This window comes from Catharus ustulatus, chromosome 5 (assembly GCF_009819885.2).
Source record: "Catharus ustulatus isolate bCatUst1 chromosome 5, bCatUst1.pri.v2, whole genome shotgun sequence".
Classification (NCBI taxonomy): Eukaryota; Metazoa; Chordata; class Aves; order Passeriformes; family Turdidae; genus Catharus; species Catharus ustulatus.
Window position 1 is genome coordinate 38,306,549 of NC_046225.1, and position 13,811 is coordinate 38,320,359.

The following is a 13,811-nucleotide window of genomic DNA, read 5'->3' on the forward strand; positions in this document are numbered from 1 at the left end:
TTGGCTACTGTAAACATACACAAAAAACATAAGCTAAAAATTTCATTGACTTACTGTGCTATTAAGGTAAGCCATTGTATACTTCCTAGTACAATATAAACAGAAAAAAATAATTATACCTAGAGGCTTCTTTATGTACTTAGAGGATGGATCCTTGTGCTACTAGTTTCAAGGTAAATGTTGCTTCTCATTTTTTGGCCACATCTCTCCCTAGACACTTATCCTCTGACACCAAATTATGCTGAAGAGTAAGCAAGTAGGCCATTGAGGTAGCCACTGGTTGTCAGTGAACCAGTCACCTATGCCATTTCATCCACTACAGTAGCACTATTTGCTTTGGTTTGTTCCTCTGTTGCTGGCACTGAGAAATGGTGCTTGTCTTTGTCCCTTTGTGGGACCTAGTGGTCATTTCCAGCTGCTGAATCCAGCTATGTGTCCAGGTTACATTACTCTGAGATGAAAGTTCAGTTCTTCTCATTTTTCCTGGTATGCTGGGAAAGACCAGCAAGGGGTATGGACCAGAAGAAGGTTGCAGCATACTCCCTTGTATGGCTTGCACAGTGGAACAGCCTTGTGGTGATCGTGAAGTCTTTGTCACAAAAACAAATTCAATTAACCACTTCTGATGTTTGCTTAGCTACCCTTCTGATTTCTGCTAAAACATTAATTGGCCTTTTGATAAATAGATCTTTATTGATAAGCAAATATTGGTTTTGCAAGGTTTGCTAGTTGCTAGAACATGTATTTCACCATGAGTTATATTGAAAGGAGTCACACATAAATATACAGTGGTGCGTTATCATCTCTGTAGTTCCAATCTAAATATTTTGCAGGAACATACCATGATGTTGGTAGGCTTCATTTTAGTAAAGGACTTTTCTAAATTCATGGAAATGTTTTACTTCTGTCACTTATGGAAGTAAATTGTGCAAACTCATGAAAAATGTAAAAACTTGGAATTGTTGCATATTTCTACATTTTGCTAGTAAGGAAGAGTAAGACTGTCATGTCTGAAGAAACTTTATGTGTGCCTTTGAATTCTACTTCTGGACAATGCTTAAATAAATGAATCCCATATGACTGGGGTGTTTTGATGTGCCCAGGCTCTGGCCTGCAATTCAAAGTTTTGCCAGAATGTGTTAAAAACTGCAAATTTATCACATACATAGGGGATAGCAGTGATTTTGCTTTCAATTTTTTTCATAATTTCATTTGGGAAATTGGTTTAAATATACACACAAAATTAATTTTTTGTCATAATAAAACAATAAGGTAGTCAAAATGCCACATGGAGTACTTCTAAACTTTTGATTCGGGTAATATTTAAAATGTAAGCATAGGTGATACCAGTACTGCTACATTTAAATGTATACTGCAACATATGTCAGTTTTCAGAAACCTCTGACATGAACATAAAACGAGACCCTGCATATAATTTGGATTTTCCTTAGTATAAAATGTGCTAAGTGCATTTGTAATGTCAAAAACCTCTGTAATTTTAGTGGCCGCTCTAATGTGATTCAGAAAGCAACATCAACACAAGACAAGATTATTGAAGCTTCTTAGAACAACCCAACTGTGTTTAAATAACATACATGTTCAAGGATTGTACAGATGTGGGCCCTCTTCTTGCTTCAGGGATTTGAAGAATGGAAAAACTCTGATTATAAAATTTCTGGATCCCTTAGGCAAAAGTTTTTAATGCAATAAAGACTGTCATGCTGGAGGACTGTAGGTAGGTCCCTTAATAAGAATTTATGTGCCATACACCCTTGTGCTGTTCTGTGCACGAATATATGTGTGACAGACTGCTGAAACTACACTGGTAATATCTCTTTTTAAATTGAATTCTTGTATGGTTACCAAGTTCATTTTTTTATGTGCCATAATAACAAGAGTGTACCCTTGTATGAGTACCACTAGTTGAAGCTGTTGTTGATCATGCTAATATCAATCAAGTAAATACCATGCAATTTGGAGTTTTGAGGTGAGGAATAGATGGCATTGTTGGAATCCCTAAGTAAAAAAAAGATGTATTAATAAAGCAATGAAAGAAATGGATGTTTGGCACAAAATGTAACAAAACAGTGGAAAGCACTGCAATGCTTTTTAGAATGATGCAATTGATAGAAATTATATTTTTCCATTTTAGCACTCAGTACTCCTTCCTACATCCCCTCCCTGGCTTTATCAAGTTGCCTTTTCCTGCTCTCAGGAAACTCTAAAGGAACCCAGTAGGAATTGTGTTTTACTCCATTTTCCTTCCAAATTAAACCACACTTTTTGAACCTTCTTCATGCTTTCTCAAGCAGTAGTATGAAAACTTCCTTACACTCCTTTAAAAACATTCCTGAAGACCAACCGGTTCTGTGAACTGTTTTAGCCATAAAGAACACACCCCAGATGTGTTTGTCCTGATTTGTCTTGCTCTACTTTTGTACTTTGTACTTTAAACTGGGGCAGGGAATATTTGTTATATCAATATATAAATGATATCACTAAGACAATGGCAGGTAGACGGATTTTTTCCCTGTTTTAAAATAAAAAAATATGTGCATAATGTGTATCACACTGTGTGGCTAAAGCAGCTATCTCTGTTCTTAGGAAAAAACCAAAGAATACTTCAATTCTCCTACAAGAGGGAAATTGAGACATTTAAAAAAAATGTATTTCATATCTGTTTTGCTCCTTTCTACGAGAAACAGAAACATATTTTATAAAACCAACGCATAGAAGATATCATATGTGTCAGCTATTTTTGTTCTGTTATTTTAATTAAAAAAACAAAAAGTACGAAGTGCTAGATCTTGTTTTACAGAAATTACAGTAACTAGTTAGAAATGCTTATGGATATACACTAGTTAGTTGACTCAGTGTTAGACAGGGAAATAATACGCAAATCAATAGGTGAGTGGAGATATGGGGATCTTAGAGCGGCTTGAACTCACATAACTGTACTTCAACTCTGATCATTTTAGATAATCTTCCAGTCACGACCTTGTATTTATGAATATTTTCAACATTCAACCATGTGTTAAGTCATTCAGACATTTATGGTGAACTTACATATACAATACTGTATAAACTATATAATATTCCCTTTAAAAAAAAATTAGCAGACTAACTTCATAGTCAAACATGTAGGTTTCTAAGACTTGGATTTCAGAGTTTCCACTACTTGAGACCATTTGTGGTCTTCTTCTGCTCAATTACTTTTAATAAGAATGAAAAAACTAGAATCATGGAATTGTTTAGATTGATAAAGACCCTTAAAATCATCAAATACAGTTGTTAGCCCAGCGCTGCCAAGTCCACCACTAAACCATGACCCCAAGCACTACATCTGGAGGCCTTTTAAATACCTCCAGGGATAGTGACTCTGCCACTTTCCTATGCAGCCTGTTCCAGTGTTTGACAACCCTTTTGGCAAAGAAATCTCTCCTCATATCCAATCTAAACCTCCCCCAGCCCTTCCGACCATTTTCTCTTGTCCTATCACTTCTTACCTGGAAGAGGAGGCTGTCCTCCACTTCATTACAACCTCCATTCAGGTGATTGTAAAGGGTGATAAAGCTCCTCTTAGCCACTTTTTCTCCAGGTTAAACAACCCCATCTTCCTCAGCTGCTCCTCATAAGACCCTTCACTGCTCTGCTGCCCTTTTCTGGGCGTACTCCAGCACCTCTTTGTCCTTCTTGTAGTGGGAGGCCCAAACTAAACATGGGACTTGAGGTGCAGTCTCACCAATGCTAAGTACAGAGGGACAATCCCTGGCCACACTATTGCTGATCCAGGCCAGGATGCGATTGGCCTTCCTGACCACCTGGGCACAGCTGGCTCATGTTCAGCTGTTGTTGACCAGGACCCCCAGGTCCTTTCCCAATGGGCATCTTTTCAGCCACTGTGCCCCAAGCCTGTGGCGATACATGGAGTTGTTGTGACCAAAGTGCAGGACCCAGCACTTCACTTTATTGCAGCTCAGACAATTGGCCTTGGCCCATCAATCCAGATTTGTTCAGACCTACAGAACTCTTACAGCACCTTCTGACCCCTCAGCAGATCAACCCCCCCCACCCAACCTGGTGTCTTCCACAATAGATTAGGAGGAGGTTCTCAACATTTTCTGCTTGTAGTTCTTGGCATCGAAAAATTAAGACATCACTTTAAGTTAGGATATTTATCTTGACACTAAGTATCACAGACAAACATGTTTCTCACATGGACTTCAGTATTTGCAGTAATGACTGATTATCTGTGCTTGCAAATTTGACAGGGGGATGGCTGCCTACATTAACTTATATCCTGTGCTAAAACCAGGCACAAAAGTAAAGAGACATAAGTCATCTAGAATGCAGTCTTCTTTTACATTCAAGAGATCTGTACTAAGAGATACAGATGTTACCTATCACTGAAGATGATGAACTACTGTTACTTCACGATATGAAGTTTCCTAATGTCTTTTGGAACATTTCAGAAATTAAATAAAGAGGAAAATATATATATATATTTAAATCTCAAAGAACATGTAAGGAATAGATATAAAATATCAAGAGAAAGGCATTATGAAACTTAAATTAAATTTTTCCCAAATACCTATTTTCTCATTGATTTTTCTGTAACTTGGGTCATATACAGCTTGTGTTACTTGCCCTGGAGTAATTTTGTTAGTTTGTTTTTTCTGAGGCATTAGGATTCAAAGATTGGTATCTTTTTCCTTAAAATTTTTGACAAAAACACACCTGATTTTCATATTCTGAGCTTTCTTGTTGCATGACAAATTTCAAATGGGAAAACTCCACATTTTATCCTTCAAAGCCTCCTTTTTCTACTTTCTTTGCAGTAAGTATGATCATGGGGTGACTTGTTGAATCACCATTGAATTAGGACTTCATAGATGTTAGACTACAAGCTAAATTTCACTAACCTAGAAATTCTATTAATGCTAGAAACGTCATTCCTTGAAGCTTAGATGTCCTAGAGGTGTACTTGAAATTAAACTTTTCAGCTGAGAAACAGATATTGTGGTTTTATCTGAGGAGATACCAGAAAATGTCAAAGAAATGGTAACTGTTTGAAAATTAATTTTACAGGCTTGTTGAATGTACTGGAATTTAGTAAGTGCTCTCAAGTAGTGTGCTCCTGTCAGTGATGATGAGGAAGTGGCCTATATTAAAAACTCAGATTTTATGCTGACGTGGTTGGTGAGGAAAATGCGGAAAACAAGTTTACTTGTAGTATCACTGAATGGTAACTCTAACGCAGGCCAGCTGAGCCTCACAAGTACAGTAATTTCACGACCATAAGGCGCACCGGACTATAAGGCGCACCCCCAGGAGTCGGCAAAATTCGCAACTTTGTAGATCAGATAAGGCGCACCGGACTATAGGGCGCACTTTTTTTTTTTTGCAGCGAGGCTCCGCCCCCAGCTCCCCCCGCGTGTTTGCTGGACGAGGCCCCGCCTCCATCCGGCTGCCACGGCACCGTGGCCCCGCCTCCACCCGGCAAGCCCGACCCCGCCTCCAGCCAGGAGCCCCGGCCTCGCAGCCCCGCAGGCCCCCAGCAGCCCCAGTCGCGCGGGCACCAGGAAGCCCCGGCCTTGCCTCCACCCAGCAGCCCCTGTCCCGTGGCCCCGCGGGCACCTGGAAGCCCCGGTGCTGCCGGCACCCAGCAGCCCCGGTCCCGCGGCCCCACGGGCACCCAGCAGCCTCGGCCCCGTGGCCCTGCAGGCATCTGGAAGCCCCGGTTCTGCAGGCACCCAGCAGCCCCTGTCCCGCGGCCCCACAGGCACCCAGCAGCCCCGATCCCGTGGCCCCGCGGGCACCTGGAAGCCCCTGTCCCACAGCCGCGTGGGCAGCCAGCAGCCCCGGTCCCATGGCCCCACGGGCACCCAGCAGCCCCGACCCCGCCTCCAGCCAGGAGCCCCGGCCTCGCAGCCCCGCGGGCACCCAGCAGCCGCGTCCCCGCCTCCAGCCAGGAGCCCCGGCCTCGCAGCCCCGCAGGCACCCAGCAGCCCCGGTGCTGCTGGAACCTGGAAGCCGCGGCCCCACGGGCACCCAGCAGCCCCAAGTCGGGCAGGCACCCAGCAGCCCCGGCCCCGCAGGCACCCAGCAGCCCCGGTGCTGCCGGAACCTGGAAGCCCCGGCCCCGCGGGCACCCAGCAGCCCCAGTCGGGCAGGCACCCAGCAACCCCGGTCCCGCGGCCCCGCAGGCACCTGGAAGCCCCGCTCCCACGGGCACCCAGCAGCTCCGTTCCCACGGCCCCGCAGGCACCTGGAAGCCCCGCTCCCACGGGCACCCAGCAGCTCTGGTCCCATGGCCCCGCGGGCACCCAGCAGCCGCGACCCCGCCTCCAGCCAGGAGCCCCGGCCTCGCAGCCCCGCGGGCAGCCAGCAGCCCCGGTCCCATGGCCCCGCAGGCACCTGGAAGCCCCTGTCCCACAGCCCCGCGGGCACCCAGCAGCCCCGGTCCCGCAGGCACCTGGAAGCCCCGGTGTGCGGCCCCGCGGGCAGCCAGCAGCCCCGGTCCCATGGCCCCGCGGGCACCCAGCAGCCCCGGTCCTCCAGGCACCTGGAAGCCGGGGCCCCGTGGGCACCCAGTAGCCCCGGTCCCGCAGGCTCCCAGCAACCCCAGTCGGGCAGGCACCCAGCAGCCCCGGTCCCATGGCCCCGCGGGCACCCAGCAGCCCCGGTCCCACAGCCCCGCGGGCACCCAGCAGCCCCGGTCCCATGGCCCCGCGGGCACCCAGCAGCCCCGGTCAGGCAGGCACCCAGTAGCCTCAGTCCTGCAGGCACCCGGAAGCCCCGCTCCCACGGACACCCAGCAGCCCCAGTCCCGCGGCCCCGCAGGCACCCGGAAGCCCCGGTCCCGAAGGCACCCAGCAGCCCCAGCCTCGCCTCCACCCAGCGGCCCCGGTCCCGCGGCCCCGCCTCCAGTCAACAGCCCCAGCCCCGCAGGCACCCGGCAGTCCCGGCCCTTCGGCCCCGCCTCCACCTGGCAGCTGCAGCCCCGTGTCCCCGCCTCCACCCAGCAGCCGCGGCCCTGCCGGCTCGCCCCGCGGCTCGCAGCTCTCACTTCCGGGTTTGCAAATTTCCGAACTTTGCACATCAGATAAGGCGCACCGGACTATAAGGCGCACTTCCGGGTTCAGGAGAAAATTTTAGTCAAAAGGGTGCGCCTTATAGTCGTGAAATTACTGTAACTAAAATGTTCTAAAACATTCATATAAACAGACTGGCCTACTGTAGATGCAGCTCTACTGCCTTGGGCAGTCAATTCTTACACCTATTTGGGAATTAACTGGATTTTTTAGAAAGAGAATATTGTGATAGATAACCTGAGCACTCTACACAGTGCTGTATGTGTTGGATAGACAATTTTAGGGACCCACCATACACTCAGTTATGTGGTGATTGTTTCAGTAGCTGTACTTACCAATCCAATAATCAATGTTCTGTCATCTGGCAAAATCTGTATAAGCCACAGGCTGTTAACTGTATTCCAATATTAAATACTGAGATATAGACATGTGAAAGGAGATAATGCTTACCAAGTTAATTTGTATAGTGCTTTCCCAGTCCTTCTCATTGTTCACTCCAGCATTATTAACCACAATATCCAGCCTTCCAAAATGTTCAATTACTTTTTTGAAAGCACCTATAGTAAGATCCAAGAGTGACATTGCTTAAAACTTCGGAAATTTAGATATAAAAATACAATGCATATATAAGAATGAATGGTTTATTAGTCTACCAAAATTTCTTCATTATTTTCTTAAACATTAGTGAGCAACATTCAATTAAATACTTTATCTAACATGCACCAACATTAGATATATTTAGGGAAAGTGGAAGGATTAAGATAACAGTTGCCTTTTCATTCATTTTGATAATGTCTGAAAACAGGAGCTAATGTAAGTTCTTAGCACTTTTATATTTTGTATTAGATAGGATGCTTGTCGCCCCAATTATATACAGTAATTTCAAGATTATAAGGCTTTTCGTTCTTTGTCCGTATATAAGACGCATCTGATTATAAGCCGCATGTTACAATACAGGGTGTGAAAAAAGGTATCTATTCTATCACCATCTGTTGAGGGTGGGGGCAGTGATCCTTATCTCCGTAGCAGATATTCTGCTAATGGGCCATCCACAGAAACCAGGCGGGGCATTGTTCTTTATCTTTTCACAACCAATCCTTCCTCCAGTAAGTAATTTTCTGCTAATGGCCCATCAAGTCCCACTGATAAAATTACTGCACCCCATTGGAAGTTGCTCCAGCCAGGGGGAAGAGCCCAACACTTCTTACCAAGATAAAAACAGAGGTTTTGGGACACTAAGGGAGCCCCTTTCTCCACTGGACTCCAGAGGAAAACCGGATTTCTCCACATCATCACTGGACCTCCAGAGGGAAACTTCTACAGGAGCACTGCTTCAAGTGAATCACATCTCTTACTGCAAGAGGACTGCAGCCACCATTTCATCGAACTGCTACTAGCACCCTGCCTGACGGGGTGTCAGGTTGTACTCTGACTTTGTCAGGGCTTGGGGTTTGTTTCTTTGTAGTACTGTATTTCTATTTTAATTTCCCTAGTAAAGAACTGCTACTCTTAATTCCCATATTTTTGCCTGAAAGTCCCTTGATTTCAAAATTGTAATAATTTGTAGGGAGGGGGTTTACCTTCTCCATTTCAAAGAGAAGCTCCTGCCTTTCTCAGCAGACACCTGTCCTCCAAACTAAAACAGCAACTTTTCGTTCTTTGTCCATATATTAGCCGCACCTGATTATAAGCTGCACTTTGGGTTCGGACCAAAATTTTAGTCAAAATGGTGCGGCTTATAATTGTGAAATTACTGTAAATTAAGCATTTATAGCTTGATCTGTAGCAGTTTGCTATATCTAATAAAGTTAAGATTTGGCACCATCCATTTTGAATGAAAAATAAAAGCTTCAAGTGTTTAGAAAAAATTTCTTCATTCAGTCCAAATTTAGCCTAAGAACACAGTTTTTATATAATGAATAACTGACATTAATATTTCAGCTAAAAATAATTTATCACAATTCTTGCTTAGATGTATCTATTTATGGATAAGTTGTTTTATATCCTACTTGTCAGGTAACTTTAATAATGTGTTTCTCAAATTCAAATAATCTTTTCTTCTGGGGATAAAAATAGTGACCTGTCTTCCAAAGAATTTTAAAATAAGAGCTGGGAAACCTCCACAATGACACTGTATTTTCCCAGGTGACAGTGTTAGAACTGAGATAAAAGATATGTATAGAAAAATACGATGATGTCACATTGAGGAGCAAACTCCTCAAGCCTGGCTCTGCTTTAACAAGATGGATGAGATGAATTCCAGATGTTCATTCCAGACTAAGATGTTCCAGGACTGAGGACATTATTTGACATGTATATATGGCTTGCTTGTTTTCCCCTCCAAAAAATGCTTCTTGTCATTAAATATTTACTATTATGTAAACCAAGACACCACCTGCCTAATATTGTTTTAAAAGACATTGTTTAGCATTTGACTCAAAACTGACAGTATTTCAGATATACCGAAATTATGCTTGACAGGCCTTGATAAAATCACTGAAAGGTGATCCCAGGAACACCTTCCTTCCCTGATCTCTAGTGCTTGGCTCTTCATGTCAATCAGGTGCACAGCATCAGCTTTCAGACATCTATCTTTTTCTGCAGCAGTTGGAGGAGTTTACAAAGCTTTCCTGCACAAAGCTTTTCTCTGCCTCAATGCTTTGGGTCCATCATAGCCTTCATCTTGTGATTAACACAAGAGCTGTGCAGCTGATGGGACAGCTTTTATTTATCCAACTGCCTTTTTATGGTACAGATTTTTCTAATATTCTTATTCTATACTAGAATATTGTAATATTAATAAATCTTCTGATTTGGTCTGTCTCTCTTTTTTTCTTTTCTTTTGTTTGTTGCCAATTCATTTGCTGATTTCTCAACTCTTTAGTCACTTATCTTCCTCATTCTGCATCAGCAAGAGCAAATGAAAACCTCTGGCTTTATTAGAAGCAGAAGTGAGTATTTAACTTATTTCCAGTTAGTAAAATGAGTACAATTTGAGTCCTTACTTAGCTTCCAAATTTTGGAAACTGGCTAACCTGTAAGTTATTTCTTAAGAAGATCTAATTCTTAATAGAATCGTTAAAAACCATCATGAACAAAAGTAATTTTGCCAATGATTTTTAAATTAAATTTCTACAGACTTGACTAATTGCAGTTTTCTAATTTACATATTGAGAAAAGACCAAATGTTTTTGCATATCTGTGTTTGGAATATTTCTGGTGAAAATTTATCTGCTGACAGTAATCCCATCTATCACCTATCCACAAAAATAAGAATCTTATTGTAAATTCTTAGCAAAGTTGCCACCTACACATCAGTATAAGCTGATTTATTCTTCCCTCTTCAAACACAGAATAATTCTGTGTTTGCATTGCACACTAATTAGTGCTTAAGGAACCATAAAAAATTAAAAGTAGATGATTGTACGTCATGTTGAGTAGGGAAGGAAAAATTAAGAGAAGGATCGTTTTTAAATGAAAGGTAAGAAAAACAATGCAAAGTCAGCACAAACACCAGTCATATGTGAGCTTCCTAAATGTCCCTGGAAGGTAAAAGTAAGTATGGTGATTTTTCAAAAGTGGGATGAGACAGGAGATTTTTATGGGGCATTAAGTGAAAGAACGACCAGAGATAAAAGTACAGGCAAGACCTGAAAGTCGATTAAGCAGATGATCTCTTGCCCATAAGCCTCATGTACTCAGAAATACTAGTTCTAGTACTGAGACTTGCCTCCTACTGTAAGAGCTAAAGTTTAAGAAAGGGGGAACTTCATTCACACACATGACCTTTAACATGAAGTTCAGCACTTGATTCATCCGATAAGACCTTTAAACCCTAAATGTGAGACTAATCTAAATTTGTTAAGTGGAAAAATATGAAAATAAAGCCGTTAAAAAGAAAAAACCAACACCAAAACCAGCTCAGAATCCCCAAAACATTGTGACATATGCTCGCAAATTTTCAGTTAGAAACCTGCAGCAGGACTAATGCATTGATTGTAAAGGCATTAGCAGCAGTAGCTGCCTGTTCTTTTTCTTTGCAAGAATCACTTCCAATTTTACTCTGATTGCTTTTTTTCTACTAACTTGGTTCCAAAAACTCCCTTGCTGACCTGTTCTACTCACTCCAGCTCCCAGTTCACACCCTGTTGGTCCTGCACTCACCTGGCACTAAAGAGAGGAGGAATTGTGGGAGACAAGGCACACTGAGGCAACACCCGCGCAGCAGCACATGTTATTCCTACCCCTAGGATGATTTTTCTTGCTCCTTACTCCTCTCACTAGGAGAAAAAGTCAATATTCAATCTAGCTGATAAAAACTTTGCTGATTACAGCAGATCCCAGATTTAAGTCCAGCATCTTTTTTACAAACAGTAAAGCTATAGAATTAGGAATAATCATGCTAGCTTGGAACAGTGGGCAGTACTGCTGAATTCTGGAATAGCAGCAATGTTTTCTGAAAGAAGAATGGCTATGCTCAATGATCACTGCTGAGAAAGTGACCAGTGAAGTGCAATGAATGAAAACAGACCAAAACTGCTCACATGTAGCATGGCAAAAATGAATCTGGCGAAATAGCACTGACAAAAGAGATGTCAAAATCTGCATCTGAGTCACTACCTATGAACGTAGCATTTAATACTGAAACTTTGATGAAGTGATGTGCCTGTTATGAAATATTGTGAAGGTACATCAATATTATATGATACCCAGTAGGGAACACAGTTTATCCACTAAGCGAAAACAGAAAAGCAAATAGGTCATGAGGGAAGCTACTTTTATTCCTTGCACCTGCAAAATGTGTGTGTACTGTTGTCACCCTATAGTTAACCCATTATAAGGTAGCATGCCACTTTTTGCCAGCTCTGCTTTCAGCTATGGCAGCACACAATGAAAGTAAGTGCACTGTATGGAAAGTGCACTGCAACCAAGAATTTATTACTCCTGTTACGAGGGAATGCAGCTTGGAATCTGTACTGAAACCTCAATATAAAAAACAAGTACGAGCTTTAAAGCTTATATATATTACTCCTAAAATAGCAATTATTTTCTGCAGAGGCTTTCATGCAAAAATATCACACAAAACACTCAATAAAAATGACTTCTTTGGCTTTTCTTTCCGATGCGCCAAGAAAAAAGTGAAGTTGCGGTACTAGTGCTGGTAGCAATGTTTCACATGTGCAGGCTCCGGAACAAGTCGCTCTTGAGGCAGTGCAGGCTGTCCCGCAGAGCTCTGGGCTGAGCGCTCACCGGTGCTGCAGCGCTCAGCGCTCCCTCCCTCCTACCTCTCAGCTGCTCCTGCTCCGTCACGTCGCACTGGATGAACAGCGTCCTCTGCGCTTCAAACTGCTCGTCCAGGGCTGCCTTGCTCTCCTGTCCGGCCTCGGAGTTGCGGTCCAGCAAGGCTACCTAGGCGGGGAGGGAGGAAAATGAGTGGCTGGCGGGTGGACGGATGGACAGACGGACAGGTCCCCCGCCGAGTCCAGCCGAGCCCCGGGGCTGCCACCATCCCCCGCCCGCGGGTGCCGGCTGGAGGCAGAGGGGAGGAAAAGGGAGGACGCGCTTGCCGGGGCTTACCTTGGCGCCCTTGCCCAGCAGCGCCTGGACGAAAGCCCGGCCGATGCCCTGCGCCCCGCCGGTGACCAGAGCCACCTTGCCATTGACGTGCATGGCCGCCGCGCTCCTGCCGCCCGCTCCGCGCCCGCCGAGCCGCAGCAATCCCGCGCCGTGTCACCTGCCCGGTTTCCTTTCTCCCTCCTTCGTGCCCTCCCTCCTGCCCTCCCTCCTTCCCTCCTCCTCCCGCTGCCGCCGCTGCAGCGGCTCATTCCCCTCCCGCTCCCGCTCGTGTGACCGAGAGCCTCCCGGCGCTGCTGGGCGGGGGGAAGCAGGGGCGGAGCGGGTCATTAAATCGTTCTCCCGAGTGTCTGCATGAACCCTGGAGAGGAAGAGCCAGAGAGAAGACCAGCTTCATCCCTTCTTCCCACGCTCAGGCTTTCCTGAGGGGACAGGATCGCCGCGTTCCCCCGAGAAAGGGTCCCAGGGCAGCTACAGCTCCCCTGGGTGGAGAGGGGGATCTGTTTGTGTGTGTGTGTGTGTGTGTGTGTGTGTGTGTGTGTGTGTGTGTGTGTGTGTGTGTGTGTGTGTGTGTGTAAATCGCGTGAGAAGCTGCTACAAGCTTTGATAAGGGCTGTTGGCAGCTTCTGAGGCTGTGTGAGTTTTGGTTGGCCCAAACCACATGAGGAGCAGGGTGCGGGGTGAGGACAGCTTCCAAGAAAACAAACATAGGCCACTTTTTCTCACTTCAAAACAACCCACCAGACTTCTCCCTCTAATTCCCCTGGTAAGCAGAATCTATTTGCTTGAAAAAGCAACCATTTAATCTTACAGATATAAGACTTATCATGATTAGTGCTTTTGAGAAATTTTCAGGTCTGCAGTTAGTGTAGCTTATACCTTAAAACACGTTTAACTGCTTTTATAGCTTATAAGCCAAATTCTGTCTGCTATATTAATATGAACTGTTTACAACTAAAATTCCTCAATACAAATGTATATGACCTTATAGTAGAAATAAGAGCACCCTTAACCATGTGAAAGCTGAAATAAATGCTCTTGCTCATTAGCTTGTTATGGGATTCATAAATATTATCCCATAGAAAATGCAATGTTGTGGGGTGTTGGGTAGATAGGAAAAATCCATTGTTTCAGTCCTAAGCT

The 13,811-nt window shown here is 44.3% G+C and overlaps 1 protein-coding gene across 7 annotated transcripts in view; it reads right to left on the bottom strand.

The window, feature by feature from the left end:
- HPGD (15-hydroxyprostaglandin dehydrogenase) overlaps positions 1-12,897 on the bottom strand; it is a 66,584-nt gene extending 53,687 nt beyond the window's left edge. For 3 of the 7 annotated variants that reach the window (XR_004418060.2, XM_033061285.1, XM_033061286.2), the window contains exons 1-3: positions 12,672-12,853; positions 12,380-12,503; positions 7,545-7,651 (exon numbers count right to left, since the gene is read on the bottom strand). Coding sequence is in view for 5 of the 7 variants with exons in the window: in XM_033061285.1 (XP_032917176.1) it covers positions 7,545-7,651; positions 12,380-12,503; positions 12,672-12,764 (324 nt within the window). In the remaining 2 variants the exon portion in view is untranslated. Of the gene's footprint in view, positions 1-7,544; positions 7,652-12,379; positions 12,504-12,671 lie in introns of those variants that run through there. The other 4 variants (XM_033061288.2, XM_033061289.2, XM_033061284.1 and 1 more) reach the window with 3 other exon arrangements.
- Between the last annotated feature and the right edge of the window lie 914 nt (positions 12,898-13,811).